General features: G+C 45.3%; 2 protein-coding genes across 4 annotated transcripts; one reads left to right on the top strand and one right to left on the bottom strand.

The window, feature by feature from the left end:
- The first annotated feature begins 493 nt into the window (after window positions 1–493).
- Window positions 494–6,194, top strand: LOC111852921 (uncharacterized). 3 transcript variants are annotated; one of them, XM_023829303.2, is made up of 3 exons: window positions 494–746; window positions 2,437–4,050; window positions 4,209–6,194. In XM_023829303.2, the coding sequence occupies exons 2-3, from the start codon at window positions 2,483–2,485 to the stop codon at window positions 4,228–4,230; spliced, it is 1,590 nt and encodes a 529-aa protein (XP_023685071.1). In that variant the 5' UTR covers window positions 494–746; window positions 2,437–2,482; the 3' UTR covers window positions 4,231–6,194. The 3 variants fall into 3 exon arrangements, with proteins under 3 accessions (XP_023685071.1, XP_023685069.1, XP_023685070.1); XM_023829301.2 differs by having other exon boundaries at window positions 2,437–6,194; XM_023829302.2 differs by lacking the exon at window positions 494–746 and adding an exon at window positions 810–1,457 and having other exon boundaries at window positions 2,437–6,194.
- Window positions 6,195–8,124: 1,930 nt separating this feature from the next.
- Window positions 8,125–17,065, bottom strand: ap1s1 (adaptor related protein complex 1 subunit sigma 1). Its single transcript, XM_023829305.2, has 5 exons — window positions 16,837–17,065; window positions 12,951–13,129; window positions 12,290–12,398; window positions 9,353–9,490; window positions 8,125–9,189 (listed from the first exon to the last, which is right to left on the bottom strand). Exons 1-5 carry the CDS (start codon window positions 16,837–16,839, stop codon window positions 9,142–9,144), a joined length of 477 nt encoding a protein of 158 aa, XP_023685073.1. The 5' UTR covers window positions 16,840–17,065; the 3' UTR covers window positions 8,125–9,141.
- Between the last annotated feature and the right edge of the window lie 529 nt (window positions 17,066–17,594).

The following is a 17,594-nucleotide window of genomic DNA, read 5'->3' as shown; positions in this document are numbered from 1 at the left end:
ATGACCGTTCCACTGGACTGACGCCCCTCGGAGTGCCGATTAGAGGCACCCCAGTAGCCAACTGATCGATAGGTCGAAGAGTAGAGTGGAGGATGCTCGTGTATGGGTATTTTGGGCGTGGGGAGAGAAGCACTTGTAGTTCTCCCAGTTATCCTTGTCACGTACTCACATTTTTGATAATTAATGTCACAGTTTAATTATAATTCGGCAATAGATCCAAGACAGAAGCGGAGGGTGCCAGAAGGATTAAACGGCTACTTTAAACATGCTTAAAACATCTTCCATCTCGGTATATTTCCCCTCCCTTTTCTTCCTTCAATGAAAAAAATAGTATTTCATTCATCCTGTTTCCGTTCATTCATCAGGGCACTGCAGCGTAGCGAAGACTAGGAGTTCGTTTCTGACACGAAAATTCTTATCAATGGAAAGGCTGACGTCAATGAGGGACGCTAATGTCTGGTCACGTGGGCATACGGGTATAAATACATCGAAGTGAAGCTGGCCGTGGTTCTGAAAAATACTCTCCAGCGCTGCACTGGCGAAGTTACTCTTTTGACGTTGTGAATGACACGCAAAGATGCGAACACATGAAGTAGTTTTTAATGAATAAAATACATCCTATTGTTAATAAACACTAGCGTTTCAAAGGAAAGTAAATAAAACATCTGCTCAACCATTTAAGAAGAATCGACAGAGAAAAACCGAAACTTTAAAAACAATTTGCACTTACCACCATAGGATTTCAGGTAAGAAATCACTTTTATACGCACTACAATAGTTATCTTTTAGCGGCAGAATTTTTTATTGTTGAAGTAAAAATTGTAGCTTACCAGTAGGAGTAAGACGTGTGAAGTTATTAATATTCTAGTAAATGACACGTGCCTGTTTATTTTCCTCGAAAAGCATTGTTGATTAATCTGATTAGGTTAGAAAGATAAACATAATGATAAATGAATTCAAACTGAAATGGGGAAAGGAGAAAGGCGAATAGATGGAAAGCACAGTAAGCAACAGATACAACGGGGTGGGTCGGGCGCTGGCAGTATTTACAAGGTGTGACTCTGTAACTGATGATGCGAACCTACTCGCGGATTTTCATGAAGGGATTCACACTGCGGCTGATAAACATATCGGGAAAGGAGATGCACTATTTAAAAGTGACATAGAGATTTCTGCGCGTTAATCAGTAAGATGACGCAGCGCGTTCATGAGGGTTTTCAGTTGCATCCAACGCCGAAAGTGGCACAGTTAACAGGGAGATATGCATTATTAATATTATATGAAAAGAAGCGCCAAATGCTCAACCTGAGCGTGGTCTTAAGAAGTTGAAGGGCATCGCGAGGCATGGAGCCAAATAAAGGAGACTGAGGGACGTTCTTAGAGACGTCCAAGCATTGACCATAGATGGACGTAACATTTGTAATAACTAAAACGGATGAGTGAACGTGAGGCCGAGGGTAAGACGTGATTGTCTTGTCATTTAAAGTTACCTAAATGATGTTTATGGACTAATCCTGGCGTCAAATGATTGCGTGAAGTATTTTTTCACCATATCGTCTGATCACTTGAAAAGACACTCGTGCTGATACGAAACATGTTTTAAATAGAATGCATTGGTTTGCAAGGCGCTTATTTGTAGCTCGTGTATTGTATGTGCTTAACGAGTGTATTTTCAGTTTGGTACGTCGCTATTAGAAACAGATAATACATTTTCTTATCGAGCTTTTTCAGCTCGTCAGGATATTGATGTCCTTAATGCTGTTTTCTTTTGGGGGCTCTAGGTGAAATTGTATCAGTTTTATTGTCGTTTTGTTTGCTGTAGCACTCAACAAGTAACTGTGCTGAACTTACGCGTATAAGTAGATTCTTATACTCAGGAGAAAAATATGTTCGTTGGTGAAAATACCCTATACGACATCATCAGCACGAATTAGTGCCTCAAATATAATAAGCACGATTCAATATTAGACCGACTAATTGATTGGGTTTTTCTGCAGGCAGTCGCGCGGAAAGGCGCTCTACGCCTTTTAGGCTGATGAGTAGACGCAGAATAGCTTAGACCGGGAAACGCCACATTTTTCCGTTATTAACGTGATTTCCTTTATCACAAAATAATTTAAACCACCAGATGAACTCGATATGTAAATAAAGCGAATACCATATTGCTACTGTTACCAAAAAGTAATGTAAACAGTTGTTTTCAAAGAAAATGTGTTTCGCAAGATGTGTTTTATATGCGCACATGCACTGTGTCAATAATAATAGGGATTTTGCAAATGCTACCATAGTGAATTTGAAGATAATAAATCAGGTACTTAAAAAGATAAAAGAGCTTCAGAGTTCAAACTGGCAAACTATAACCAGTCATACACTGTAGCCTTACTCTGAAAAAAGGTAGCTGCCATATGACTCTGTATGTGTATGTGTCTCTGTCAGGTGCTTCAGTCCCGCCCCTTGCCCCCATTCTTCACTCTGATTGGTCATGACCCTGTGCCAGCACGCCTCCAGAGCTCCGATCCTGCTGCTCCTCTTGTATGGTGTTGCTCAGCGCCTCAGCATCGCCGTCCCTGTGGTCGGCGACCGGGACAGTGATGCAACAGCTGCCCCGGAGCAAACAATGCAGGCTGAGGCCAGGGAGCAGTGGGAGAAGGAGGTGAGCCTGATCCAGAAGATTCCGGAGGAGGAGCTCCTGAAGGATATGGATCCCAGGACTTTGGCGGTTGCTTTGCTGGACACCATTTCCCAGCCGGTGGAGAAGGTGGGGGACGAGAAGGTCGAAGCAGTAGGGGGCATGCAAAGGGTTCTTCGAGGTCTGGGTGATTACATTATGCCCAGCCCACCTACCATTACTGAAAATGTGTACAAGGAACCTGAAGGAGAGGAAGAGGATGAGAAAAGCAGGCCAGGGATGGGGCAGCAGGGGTTGGAAAGGCTGACAAAGGAGGGAGCAAATGATAACCAAGCTGAGACCTCAAAGACAGAGCTAGCAGGTGAGGAGAGGCAGGGGAAGGAGGAGGAAGAGGATGACGGGCAGCAAGATGAGGTCATGAGGAATCTACAGAACCTGCTAGGAAAGTTACAGAGACAAGGCCTGGGGACGAAGGAGTTAGAGAAGTCAGTGCTTTACAGAGAGGCCCGGGGATATTTCCCAAACATAGACTTGGGCCTCCAGAATAATGAGATACTGCCCCCACTGAAGGGTTATAAGCTGTACAACCAGCAACTTGCCAGGGCGGGGAAGAAACTGAAATGGCAAGAGGAGAAGAGTAGGAAGACACAGCCGAAATTCAATCAGATGAACTTCATGAGGGACTTTGAAGAAGAGAATGAAGGTGATGGTGAGGAGGAGTTCCTGACACGTGAGGAGGAGGAGGCGCAAGCCCGGGCTGAGCAGGAGGAGGTGAGGAGACAAGAGGCCGAGGCCCAGAGAGCGCGGGCTGAGGAGGAGAGGCTGGCCGACATCGCGTCCGATCGCGTCCTGCAGTACATGGTGAAGAAGCAGGCGGCCAGTTACGCAAATCAGCGAAGGAAGGCTGCCCTGGCCACCAACGCCGTGGAGGACAAGCGATCGGAGGAGGAGGAGGACGACGAGGACGACATCGACCCTCAGACTATCGACAAGCTGATTGAAATCTCCAGCAAATTGCACCTGCCCGCTGATGACGTTGTTGACATCATCAGTGATGTGGAGGAGAAGAAGAAAAAGAGGAAGGACATGCCGCAAAATTTGCCTCGCTATCGCCCCCTGGTGCCCCCCCCAATCCCAGCCTCCCGGTACTCTTCCACTGTGAAATCACCGCCGTTTAGCCCTTATGGCAAATGGTTCAAGGGCAAAGCTAAGCCATGGAAGCAGGACTTCTGGTCCAAATCTCAGAAGCAGTTCCTTGCCTACCCTTCATATCCATTCTACCAGAAACCGTACCGTGCTTACTATCCCGTGTACTTCCCACTCCCAAATCCCAAATCACGCTACTTCACCAAGCCAGCACTGTCCTTTGATGAGCTGCTGGGGAGCTCCATGGACCACGAGTTTGACGTTCCGAAGCACAGGTACCGGCCCTGGGGTCAGAGCCGCCCCAGAAAGCGTCCTGCACGTTTGCCGGGTCCCTACATCCCCAACTACATCCTGCCCCATCCCCGAACTTACGTGGTTCCCAAACCTCGGCAAACACCCCACCTTCGCCCCTCCCTCTACTATCCCCCCCCAGCTCCTGTGGCTTCCCAGGATGACAGCTACTACGACCTGAGAGGACAACAGCAGGATAGTGACGAGGAGCTAGAAAACTTCATTGAGAAGGTCTACTTGAAACGTAGACTGTTTCAGTAATAACCGATAATGAAGAAAACTGAGAGGTAACAAGCTATAAAGGACTGAGAGAAAGTGAGACAACTGGAGAGATTGCTCTGATTTTTTCCACTTTCTTGTATTGTATTGCAAATGGGAGACATTACTTGATGATGATTTGATTACTTGATTATATGACCTTTTTGTTTTGTTTAGGTAATCTCCATCTTGACCTGGTGTTCAGGTATATCCGACCTGGGATCCATCTTGCATGCATTGACTTTTCTTTAAACCAATGAAATGCAAGAGAAAAAAAACGTTTACAAGTTTTCTTTTTGTTGAGTGCCAAATACACCCAGAAAATCAAATGCTTCTCTCTCCCTCAGAAGGGCACACACACACCTAGACAGTCCCTAGGCAAGTAAACCTGTTAAATTAATATAATAGTTTGTACTTTGAGCATAAAATATACAGGTATAAAATAAAGGGGGATCAAACAGTTTCATACAATTTCAGACCTTTCTGTGTGCCTGGAACTAACATATTGCTCTGTGACCTAAGTGTCTGTTTCAGTTTGTTACACTTTGATCAGTGTCATCTGTGTACAGGGTTTTTTTTTTTTTTAAATGATCTGTTGGTCTTTTTGTAAACCAAACACTTGTGTATCTTCTTTTCATACGGCGGTGTGAAATGAATTCATACATTCCAGCAGTTAATGAGAAACAAAACATTATTAATGCAAGCTGTGACCAGACCAGAGTTCTACTGCCTTACTCTCCTTTATGACGAGGCTGCACCGTGAAAACATCACACCAAAGCTTCAGGAGGTGCACTTTTTAACATTTAGGGAGAAGCAGCTTCCTTTGGCCTTGCTCTTGGAGCTCTGCTGAGTATTGCTTCTTCATAGGGCTGCTCTGCTTCTTTCACTGGAGGGAGTGGATTGGCCTAGCTGGACCTGTTTTGATTTATAAGGTAGACGGGGCCGTGGAGGGGGTGGGGGGGGGTCTTTTACATAGGGTATTTATTGAGCTGGCCCTCTCTCTGTCTGCCTCTGTCTGCCCTAGTGCCCCTGCTTTCTCCTATGTCACCCCATTGTCTTCCCTCCAGGCTCAGATCATTCATCAGCTTGGCGAACCACCATTTTCATTCTTTATAGCATCCTCACACAAGCCCAACCGAAACTTATATGAGAGTAACACTCATGCGACGCCGCAATGACAATCCCCAGCTAAAGACCCCAGCATGACGACCACACAGCGGAGGCCCACTGAGACTTCACTCTCTGAAGCTCTTTGGCAGTTTCGTGGCCAAACCGAGGCACTTTCCTCACATGCTTGTTCGTTTCATTCATAATTATGGCATCTATAGCATCCTGGAGTGACAGATGCAAGGGGTGTGATTACTGCTTTCTCTGTCTCGTGCTCTCAAAGTGACCACAACAGGTTAAGCCATTTTTACAGGAAGTCATGAATGCAAAACGTATAAAAAAAAGGGAAGTCACCGGGATGTCTGTTTTATTATTTTTTTTTAAAGAACTTGGAGAAAGGAAAGTGGAAGAGTGGAGAAAGTAGGGGAAAGGGAAAAGAGAGGGATCGTGCAAGAGAGAGGAAAGGAAGGGCAAAATAGATTGCACGTCTGTGTGTACTTGCATCTCTTAAAAACTAAAAAAAACTGTGGGAAAACGTTGTTTCTTTGAATAAATTTGCTCATTAAAAAACGTTAAAAAAAAAACTTGTGACGATGACTAGCATACACAAGTAAAAATGTTGAGTCTTGTAAAAGGAAACTGTCCTTGATGTCTCTTCCAAATTGTGAATTGTACAGTATTTAATAAACATGCGTCTGCAGTGTGTAAATAAAAGCATGTCGATTACTAGTTTTGCTAAAAGAGAAAAATAAAAGCAACTATTTTATTAAAAATCAGCTTTTTAATGCCTTTTTGGAAAGATACACGTTAAGTTTATTTGGTGACAGAAGAAACCTGGTAATCTAAATCCAGAAAGAGAAAATGACCCATGCCCATAATCCGTAGGGGTGCTCCGTACGGCTTGTGCGCTGGACCAGACACACTTAGACCTAATAGTCAAAGTGGAGGCCATATTACGCACATTATCCTGTCATTGTACTTTTTCTTGACATTGTTCCATCCTAAGTCCCAGCTTTAAAGCACTGGAATCTGACCGGCAAAACAGAGCAGTTAGAATCAAATCATTTAACAAACGCCCTGAAGAAATCAGCATGCGGGACAATGAACGGCCTGTGTGCTGTTGCGTGTCCCCCAGTAGGTCTGTCTCTGTGCTTATTTTTCATCACATGAGAACAGCTTTTCATTTATAGCAGGGGTTTACCATAAAGAGACTGCTTGAAATGGAACGCAGAAGTGCACAAAGGCACAGCGATATCTGTGCAGATGTTTCCAAAAACATTAAGGGATAGACCAGAATGCACGCATACATCAGCTGGAAGGCTCTCAAACACACAGGCACGCACGCATGCATACACACAGACAGTTTCCCACGTGACTGGCATATAGAAAGCCAACAGAAGGCACAGTGAATAAAAGAGGGACAGGAGCGCAAAAAAAAAAACAGCCTCGTCATAACGTGTGGAAAGAAGATAGAGGGAAACAAAAGGAGATTTGACCAGCGCCCCACGTCCACAAGCCAGGGAACAACAGAGAGGGGGCGAGGAAGGCGATGATAACAGGAATGATTGATAGGTCACATGGTGGAGAGGTGAGTCATCCACCTCCAAGCATCACGGCGGACACCATGTGCTCAGAAGGGGCCTGAATGCAGACCACACCCTATGCTCCATTACTACAGCTGATGAGCGGTGGGGGTGGGGGCAATTTTCAGCAACCCATCTGCAACGCAAGCTGGCGGATCGGCTAATCATCAGCTTCATTATCGAGATCTAATGCCGGCCTTGGCGAGGCGTGCGCCGCTTGATCGCCTGTGGATCACGGCCCGAGTGAAATCCGGGACGACGGACCTTAGATACATTTATGTGTGTCACCCTTTACTGAAATAACCTGGAACAGCTAAAAGGGAGGATTTTGTGGAGGGGAAAAAAAAAAGTGATCACATAACCCGCAGAGAGCCACTCCTGCCAATGCGAGACACACGCAGACATGCAGGAGGACCACGTGGATGCTGGATCAGAACGCCGCGTGGATGCCGGATCAGAAAGGCGCGTGGATGCCGGATCAGAACGCCGCGTGGATGCCGGATCAGAACGCCGCGTGGATGCCGGATCAGAACGCCGCGTGGATTTGCTCCTCACACTGCCTCCAGTCGTCTACCTGCCGGTGTTGTGCGGGTTCCCGCATTTTCCCATCCATGTCACTGCAGTTCCTTTCTGATTTATTCTTTTTTTCTATTTTATTTACATACAGCAGTCCCTATCTAACTACTGCAACACACACACACACTGTTCACAATAACAGACCCAAACACAGGGGATTAAGCATGGCAAAACACACACACACACACACACACACACAAATTTGCATTATTTGACTCTGTAAACAAAATAACAAAATACTGGATTATAGACATACATTTCCCCAGAGGAACGAGCATTAAATGATTGGTTTACGCACAAACATAAGATTATACACACACTTTCCATTACCCAGGCCGAAACACTGACACACAAACAGAGATAAACTCACCCCCCCTCCCCCCCAACTGAAGAAACAGGCAGATAATGATACTGACTCAGAGTGGAGTGACAAAATGGGCTGTTTCCACCCACACACACGAGCAGTGGCTTACCACACCTCACCAGCACAACGAAGTCCATCTCTTCAAAGCACCACAAATGCTAATACATAGTATGTGTTAATTTTTTTCGACCATTTATTTAAAAAAAAAAAAAAAAACTTTATTTGCACATGGCTCCTTTGCTTTTGTGCGTTGTCACACAGTAAATCGAAATGCGTTCCCAACCTGTCCCTTTCCCAGGAAATCTCTCATGTTAGGTTCACAAAAGATAAAAAGAAAACTGGCTGTGAGACGCTGTATCTGATTGGCTGCATCTGCCAGCCCGTTTCAGCCTTTCGACACATTACCACACCAAGGCATTTAAAAACGGTGCAGTGGGTTTAAAGTATTCGGTCTTTTGCATCACTAACACCGCAGTATTAGATTACAAGCAAAAAGACCGAAAGCTCTTTGGATAATGCAGGATTAGAAAACATCTGGGAAGGGGATTTTAATGAGCTCCCCCCAATCTTCTAAAGGTAATAGATTACTCCTGTATGTCTCTTCCGACTGCCCCCTCTCCCCCAACAACCACTGTCACCCCAAAGGGAACCGACTTCCGACTTTGAATAAATGTTCAAAACCACTGTCAAATTGTTTTGTTTTGGAAGAAGTCCACAGAAATGTCTGAAGCGGCCCCATATGGGGTAACACCACCAAACGCTTCCGAGGGATTTCATTTCAGGGTTTTTCACAGGGTCACAAATGTGTCTTGATTCGGACATGCAAAGAAAAGGCAGGAGGACCCGAGAGCAAGATCTTATTCTAAATGCGTTCCCTCTGTAATTATTATTATTATTTTTTTTACACACAACACAGCAGCCCAACCCACAAATCAATTCCACAAAAAACAAAACAACAGAAACAATTTCACATTATTTCCACAAAAATAAAACAAAGCCATAATTGTGAAAATTTACCCCCCCCCCCCCTTTTTTTTTTTTGCAAAGTTCAATGGCAGCTTCTCTGTTGCAGGCCGTAAGTCACACCACCCTCTGTGTTTTCGATCGGCTCACCCCACAATGCCAGGACACCCACTTCCTCTGATCCAAGCCCCTCAGCCCCCCCTCCCCCATCCCAAGACGAAGGTTAGGCCAGACCCATCTCCTCCAGCACACTCCTTGGGGACTCATCCTCCTGTGATTGACAGCAGCGTGGAGGATATCAAAACAAAAAAAAAAAAAAAAGAAAAACATTATATCTCCAGCATCGTTACCAGAATGATGCCACAGCCACAATCACACCATTGGATAAGTATACAATCAAACAACAAACTAATCAAACATCCAAGGCTGGCTACCTCCTGTAGCAGGTCGGCCTGCTCAATGGCCTTCAACACGCTCTTCTTGGAGGTGTCTTGAATCTCACCCCCCATGAGAAACTCATCCAAAATGAAGTACGCCTTCTCAAAGTTGAAGATGATATCCAACTCGCACACCTGTAGGAGGAGCAGCCCCAAAATGATTAGTGGAGGCGAGAAGGAAAGAATCTATCTTCTGTAACTGCTTGTCCTATTGAGGGTCACGGGGGGTCTGGAGCCCTTCCCAGAAGCTACGGATGGAAAGCAGGGAACAACCTAGGATGGGGCATCAACCCATCGCAGGGCACACTCACACACTGTCGGGCAATTTGGCAACTCCAATTAACCTCAGCCCGTTTTTGGACTGTGGGGAGAAATCAGAGTACCCAGAGGAAACCCCACAGTGACACGGGGAGAACATGCAAAACTCCACACACATGGAACTCTGGCAAAGATAACAATGCCAGGCAACAGTGCTAACCACTGCAACACCAGGCCGCCCCAGGCAACAGTGCTAACCACTGCAACACCAGGCCGCCCCAGGCAACAGTGCTAACCACTGCAACACCAGGCCGCCCCAGGCAACAGTGCTAACCACTGCAACACCAGGCCGCCCCAGGCAACAGTGCTAACCACTGCAACACCAGGCCGCTCCAGGCAACAGTGCTATCCACTGCAACACCAGGCCGCCCCAGGCAACAGTGCTAACCACTGCAACACCAGGCCTCCCCAGGCAACAGTGCTAACCACTGCAACACCAGGCCGCCCCAGGCAACAGTGCTAACCACTGCAACACCAGGCCGCCCCAGGCAACAGTGCTAACCACTGCAACACCAGGCCGCCCCAGGCAACAGTGCTAACCACTAAGCTACTCAGGAAGTTGATGATAAGAAGGCCTATGATGTCATCTATTTAGATTTCCAAAAGGCTTTTGATGTTGTTCCCCACAAGAGGCTCTCACTTAAACTCAAAGCGACAGGTATTTTAGGAACTGTAGCGACTTGGATTGATAACTGGTTAACGGATAGGAAGCAGCGAGTAGTTATAAGAGGCTCGATGTCACAGTGGGCCTGCGTTCATAGTGGGGTACCGCAGGGTTCAATTTTAGGACCACTTTTGTTCCTAATTTACATAAATGATATAGACACCAATATATACAGTAAACTGGTGAAATTTGCAGATGACACCAAGGTGGGTGGTGTAGCAGATACTGAACTAGCGGCTCAGCAGCTACAGCGGGATCTTAATTTAATTAGTGACTGGGCTGACACCTGGCAGATGAAATTTAACATAGACAAATGTAAGGTACTCCATGTAGGGAGCAGAAATATAAAGTACAGGTATTGTATGGGACCTACTGAAATAAAGGTAGCTGATTATGAGAAAGACCTTGGTGTGTATGTTGATGCTTCCATGTCTCATTCTCGCCAGTGTGGGGAAGCAATAAAAAAGGCCAATAGGATGTTGGGGTACATCTCCAGGTGTGTGGAGTTTAAGTCAAGGGAGGTAATGCTAAGATTATACAATTCCTTGGTGAGACCTCACCTAGAATATTGTGTACAGGTTTGGTCACCATATCTTAAAAAGGACATAGCGGCCTTAGAAAAGGTGCAGCGTAGGGCCACAAGAATGATTCCTGGTCTTAGAGGAATGTCATACGAGGAAAGGTTATTTGAGCTAAATCTGTTCAGCCTCAAGCAAAGGAGACTGAGGGGGGACATGATCCAGGTCTATAAGATTCTAACAGGTTTGGATGCTGTTCAACCGAATAGTTACTTCAGCATTAGTTCCAATACAAGAACTCGTGGCCATAGGTGGAAATTAGCGGGAGAACATTTCAAACTGGATTTAAGGAAGCACTTCTTTACACAGCGTGTAGTCAGAGTATGGAATAGTCTTCCTGATAACGTAGTGCAAGCTGAATCCTTGGGTTCCTTTAAATCAGAGCTAGATAAGATTTTAACAACTCTGAGCTATTAGTTAAGTTCTCCCCAAGCGAGCTCGATGGGCCGAATGGCCTCCTCTCGTTTGTATAGTTCTTATGTTCTTATGTTCTTATGTTCTAACACCAGGCCGCCCCAGGCAACAGTGCTAACCACTGCAACACCAGGCCGCTCCAGGCAACAGTGCTATCCACTGCAACACCAGGCCGCCCCAGGCAACAGTGCTAACCACTGCAACACCAGGCCTCCCCAGGCAACAGTGCTAACCACTGCAACACCAGGCCGCCCCAGGCAACAGTGCTAACCACTGCAACACCAGGCCGCCCCAGGCAACAGTGCTAACCACTGCAGCACCAGGCCGCCCCAGGCAACAGTGCTAACCACTGCAGCACCAGGCCGCCCCAGGCAACAGTGCTAACCACTGCAGCACCAGGCCGCCCCAGGCAACAGTGCTAACCACTGCAACACCAGGCCGCCCCAGGCAACAGTGCTAACCACTGCAACACCAGGCCGCCCCTCAAATTCAAACGTGTTTTTATTTTTATTTTACTCAGCTGTAAAACTGAAGTGCAGCCATCTGTCATGCTGTGTTTCACTGCCTTGTTTATGCTCATACAAAGTAAGACATGCGCTCATTATAGAAAACTTCAGGTCAGACTTAAGTAAGCCCAAAAGAAATCAGTCTGCACCAACTGGACGACTGAGCAGTCTGCTTTCTTTAGGACTCTTGTGCTTGAATCCAGAATTTAAACAATCGACGGTTATGGTTTCTGCCCAATTGGCTCAATTTCCCAGTCAAATTTGCATAAGAGAACATTACAGGTCACAGTTAAATTAGCTTGGAGAGAAGGACGTGAAACTAATTTTGTTGGGGTTAAAGGTAGAGGAGAGGGGGCATGACACGGGCTGACTCCTGGTTCTGAAAGAAAGGACGAGAGGACGAGAGAGCAGAGAGAGCGTGAGGAGGAGGATGGGAAGGCAGAGGGTGACTCACGCTGCCAAAGTACTTATCCAGCAGCTCCACAAAGCGGTGGATGACTTCCAGGGTAACCAGCTCATTGTCCTGCTCCTCCACAGCACAGCAGAAATATAGGCTGGCATACCTAAGGGGGGGGGGGGGGGGGGATGGGGGGGAGTTAACACACATACAGGACCCACGCATGCATGACTCCGTTTCCAATCTCGCAATAATGTTCCATTTCCATGGATTGTTTAATGCGGCTAATAATTCCAAAGTCCTCGGCCGACACAATCTGAAACACACGCATACACACATAAACACCCACAGACAAAGAAATGCGCAATTCATGTGTGCCCACACACACACAACCAAAGAACTGCCTTACAGATAGTAATCGGCAGATAATTTGTACCCGCATAATTTTCAGCTGTGTCACTGCAGTTAGATATTCCCCTCAGCTATGTTCTGTAACCTCACCCACACAGTCATGGACATTATTCTCATTATGATCTGTACAAATATATTACACTGACATTACATTTACTTCCATTTAGCAGACACTTTTGTCCAAAGCAACAAACAAACGAGGCAAACACAACGAGCAAACGCAAAACATACCAAAGCTTAACGTGCGCGGTATTCCATGTTGTAAATGTGCACTGAAATTTACACTCCACTGCATAAATGCTCCTACCTCTTATAGACAATCTTGAGGTCCCTCCACTCCAGGAAACTGCACATCTTCGGCTTTCGCGCCAGCACCACCTGCATGAGCTCGCGCACCATCTTCTTCCTGTCACGCTCGGCGGCGGCCGTGTACCACTTCTGCAGACGCAGCTTGCCTTGCCGGCTGAACAGAAGCATGAAGCGCATCTGCAAGGACCGGGGGAGTGTTAGGGATCGCGGCGGGAAACAGGGTCTGCATCACCGGCCCACTGCAGGCTGCTTCACAAAAAGCCAATGCCACGCCAAGGGTCCACTTAGCCATGCAACACAGAACGGAAAGTCAATACTGCTCAGCAAGTGAAAATGATATAAGGCAGGGCTTTTGACCAGGTTAATGAGCTCGCAAGCACTACATACAGTTTCATCCGAGGGCTCCTTAGTTTGTGGTTTTTACCACCTTTTTTATGGAAACACACGTGTGAGATACAGAGGTCACTTCACACACTGACACACGCTGCAGCAGATAGGAGATCCCAATGAAACATTGTTTCCTTCATATTATTCTGACAGCAGTGAGACCGTCCATAACATGGTGACTGGCTTTTTATTCCCAGGTTCCAGAGAACATAGGGGTGCAGGGACTGAATAAATTGTACCATTTACCCATTAGGGTATAGCCATGATCATATCTTGTATGGAGATGAATATTAATACTTACTTGCAGCAAGTGTGCCTTCAAGCAATGCATCAGAGACACTCCCATTACAGCCGTGATTGAAATCAAAATCTCACTGCACTATGTCCTACCAGGTACACATCTACCTTGTAGCTAAGCCTTGAAGCTTTGATCTCCAAGCATGTATCTAGTAGAGATCTGGGGAGAGGAGGGGGGATTTAACCCTATTGTATAACAATAGTCACCATTACAGCTTTAGGGGAAGAAAGATAATGAGCAAATCAAAAGCAGTGTTAACTAGGAAGGCTTGTCCAATGAATTATTTAAGCGGCTCATAGAAATGGCAGCCCTCCCCAGGGTCTCGCTCCACTGTCTTCCCATTGGCTGCCTTCTGCCTTCCAGTGTTCATGTGCACTGTGTACGGCCGCCATCTACGCAGCATCCAGCTCAGTCAGCCCTGCTTTTGGTTTGAGCCACCCACACTTTTAATCACTCAACTCAAGGGCCATTAAAGCAAACGAATGCATGCTTTGGTTTTAAATAGAATACTGTGTTTTCTCACTAGCTGCCTTTCCAGTACTAAGAAAAGTTTTTTTTTTAACGCAAGGAGTCAGTTCAGGCTTGGCGTAATTCCTAAAAAGCAGGATTCTTAAGGTGTCCGTACACTTCAAATGAAATTGATGGAATCGACAGTTTTAGCGACATGTTTTCGCTAAATCACCATGGTGATCACAGTTTCAACATACTGCCTATGCAGGATCCCCAAACTTTTTCATTGCTTCCGATCCCACTCACTGTCCACGACTGACTGACATAATGTGATGCCGTGGGTTGGTCAGGAACACTAATAATGCAGTTACCGATATGCTTTAGACTGTACTGTGCGAATCGATAAATAATAAATGAACATGTTTTTATGCTGTAAATAATATCATAACCCTGTAATGTTTGCCGTGGAATGTGTGCACTGTTACCACGTAACCATGTGCGTCGTGTAAATTGCGGGCTTCCCTGTCTGTGCCGCTGTAATATTAAAGCCATCGTGATTGTTAATAAAGAAAGTGACTTCCATCCAATAAGAGCCGTCATCTCCATTATTAAAATGCCTAATGCATTCGCCGTAATACATTTTTTTGTGCTCTTTATGTAGCTTAGCTGCAGCAAAAACATTCTGCGTTCTCTAGGGTTGTGGGGTGACACAGTACAGATGAGGTGGCAGCGTCACTTTAAGTATTCATTATCATTCTGGTGGGATGTTGCCTAAAGTATGCGGCCACCTTAAGCGGGCGTAGGGGGCAAAGAAAAAAACAGGTCAGCATACACAATAAACAGCTACAGTAAAGGCACAAAGGAAGAGCAACTGAAAGACAGCACTGGTTAGTCCAAATAGATGCCCTTCATGCTGGGCTGAAATCTTCATATTTGCTATTACAAGCTGAATTCAAAAGACCTGTGCTGTTTCTCACCATTAATCCCAAGTGTGCACAGTGGACAACATAGGGCCCAGGTGGGGGAAAAGTGAGCAGCTTCTTATAAAAATAAGCTGAATTATCATAAATTTGCAGATCTGATAACGGTAAATGTTTATCTGCAATGACTAACAGAGCGTACAGTGTCACACACCTAATGTTCACAGCTTGGATATATGCTTGAGGCTCTCATGTAACAGCAGCAGGTTCACTGGCTTCTGTGATTTTTAAACATTTTGCATTGAAAAATTGATCGCGTATTTCATCCATTACACTCCTATGTATATTTATTCCACTGATAATTCTGCTAAGAAAGTTAATGGCGGTTATATTTTATTTCCTTTTATAATTTTACAAGCCTAGGACTGCAAACAACTTGACACACACGACACACTGCCTGAACTGTGTGACTAGCTTACATACATAAGCACAGCAGCAGGCTGGCACTAGACTCCGACTGCGCAGATGAGCAGGCCGCTCCTATTGCTATGGAATGGCACGGGTTGCTTACCACACACTCGGCTCTTCGCTGACCATTTAGCCTGACATCAGGAGATAAAATGACATAATGACAATGCTTTGCAGTTTTTCGGGGGTGTCCCTCTGTAAAAGACACTGCTGGACACTACTCTGATTGTGAATCTGTGTTCAAGAACACTTTTTGACTGGGACAAGTTTCACGGATCTGGCAAAAAGGTTAAAAGGAGGAGTAAAGAAGGAGTAAACACAGTATTGGGAGAAGGGAATATCAGTATGTCTGTACTTGGACAAACGTCTGTGGCAAAACCCATCAGTGTCCACGTAGAAAAAAGCTTAGCAGGATATGTTTTTAAATACCATGTCTGAGGTAAAAATTGCATTTTGATCACAATGTCTGTCATAATTTGTCATAGTGTTGACCCCTGATAGTGAGAGTCCGACCCATGCTCAGACGCAGCACTTAGCACACCATTACATTTCGGCCAGGGAAGCAGAGTTCCTGAATGTACACGGGCCGACGTGAAGTGGCGTGCGCCAGTTGCCATGGTGCGGGTGCGCACGAGCTGTGCTTTCCGGTTCACGCGTGTAAATTACGTCATTTATTAGCGCAGCGACATACACGTCAGCTCCCGCGGGTCACATTATATGGAACACGAATATTTCTCTATTAGTGTGTTATATATATATATATATATATATACACACACACACAGTGCCCATAAATTAAGACTTTAGCTATGGAAATACTCGTTTATTTTCCTAAAATTCAGTAAACAAGGTATATGTGTATCAATATATTAATGATTTAAGAGCAGACTGACAAGGTTGGTGCAACTATCTTCAAATAGCCGAAGTCTGTAAAGAATACGGGATTCAGCTACAAAGCACTGAACAAAGGTAACACAATGTTAGCTAAAGAACTGTTGTCGGATACTCCGGAATTTCGGAGAGGACGGCTCAGTCTACGATGTGACATCTGAGCAAGCCCAGACGTATCTTTATTGCAGTTCAGGAGCCTTGCCAGAATTTGATATTCCTTCCGTCACTATACCTACCGGGGCGTGACAACTCAGCATTAGCTGGCTAACTAGCTACCAGGCTAGCTGTTTTCGATATTAGTCTTACAATCACTGTTGGGTAAAAGGCGCACAAAAATAGTTAATTGTGCATTAATGTGAACTCACAACTCTCTGTCCATACCGGTGCCTAACAACCACCCGTATCTGAACAGTCACCGGCTCGTTATAACGCTCACATACACTCTTGCTAGGTGCGATAAGCAGACTTACCATCTTGTACGTTTCTCTGCTTTTCCCCCAGATTTCTATTCCCCTTTTTATCCAGTAGACCTTTCCTTAGAGTCTACTAAAATTTTAAGTGTATTTATCTCTTTTGGAAAGCGACACGGTTATCATTTCAAATGTACATTGCGTACAGGTAAAGGGTTCTAAACACCTACCGCGAAACGAAAGGAACGAGGGGAAGCGTTGTACACCTTCCGCACATGCGCATTGCGTCTCGTGGCGGAGGGTCCCATGCTTTCCGTTCGGTGTTACCAAGGAAACCCAGCTTCGTCTACGTATTGTAAGGATAAAGATTACGTGGTTGTCAGGGCAACCCGTCGTGGAATTTAGACAGCGTTGTCAAGCATCATCAGTTGAGGAATTCAAACAATAAATATATCCATAAACACATCAACAATTCCGCCGTTCATACAGAAATACGTAATATCAGAAAAATCTGGTCCTGGTAAGAAAAGGTAAATTTTATGTATCGCGTGTGATGTAGTATTACTTAAGGATTTGTGAGCGCTAAAACCTGCAGGAAAAAAATCTGTATGCTTAGAATAAGATAATATTGTGTCATCATAGCAATAAAGGTGAAGTGTCTTTCAGATACAATAGCAGTGATTGCACGAGGGAATTTAGTGTGATTGGGCTTGTTAAATAATCAAATACTAATCCAAAATCTGGCAGCAATTATGGCAATAAGAACAAATATAATTGCAGTAAGAATAGCAAGCAGTTCATTCTTGAGACTACAGGGG

The sequence above is a fragment of the Paramormyrops kingsleyae genome, chromosome 18 (genome assembly GCF_048594095.1).
Source record: "Paramormyrops kingsleyae isolate MSU_618 chromosome 18, PKINGS_0.4, whole genome shotgun sequence".
Lineage (NCBI taxonomy): Eukaryota > Metazoa > Chordata > Actinopteri > Osteoglossiformes > Mormyridae > Paramormyrops > Paramormyrops kingsleyae.
This window is presented reverse-complemented; position numbering and strand designations above follow the sequence as displayed.

Coding starts and splice junctions, on each gene's coding strand:
- LOC111852921 (XM_023829301.2), top strand. CDS start 2,483: ATGACCCTGTGCCAGCACGCCTCCAGAGCTCCGATCCTGCTGCTCCTC.
- ap1s1 (XM_023829305.2), bottom strand. Junction 12,399..12,950: donor CTCAAGATTGTCTATAAGAG/GTAGGAGCATTT, acceptor CCCCCCCCTTAG/GTATGCCAGCCTATATTTCT. Junction 9,491..12,289: donor TGGATAAGTACTTTGGCAGC/GTGAGTCACCCT, acceptor CTCCTCCTACAG/GTGTGCGAGTTGGATATCAT.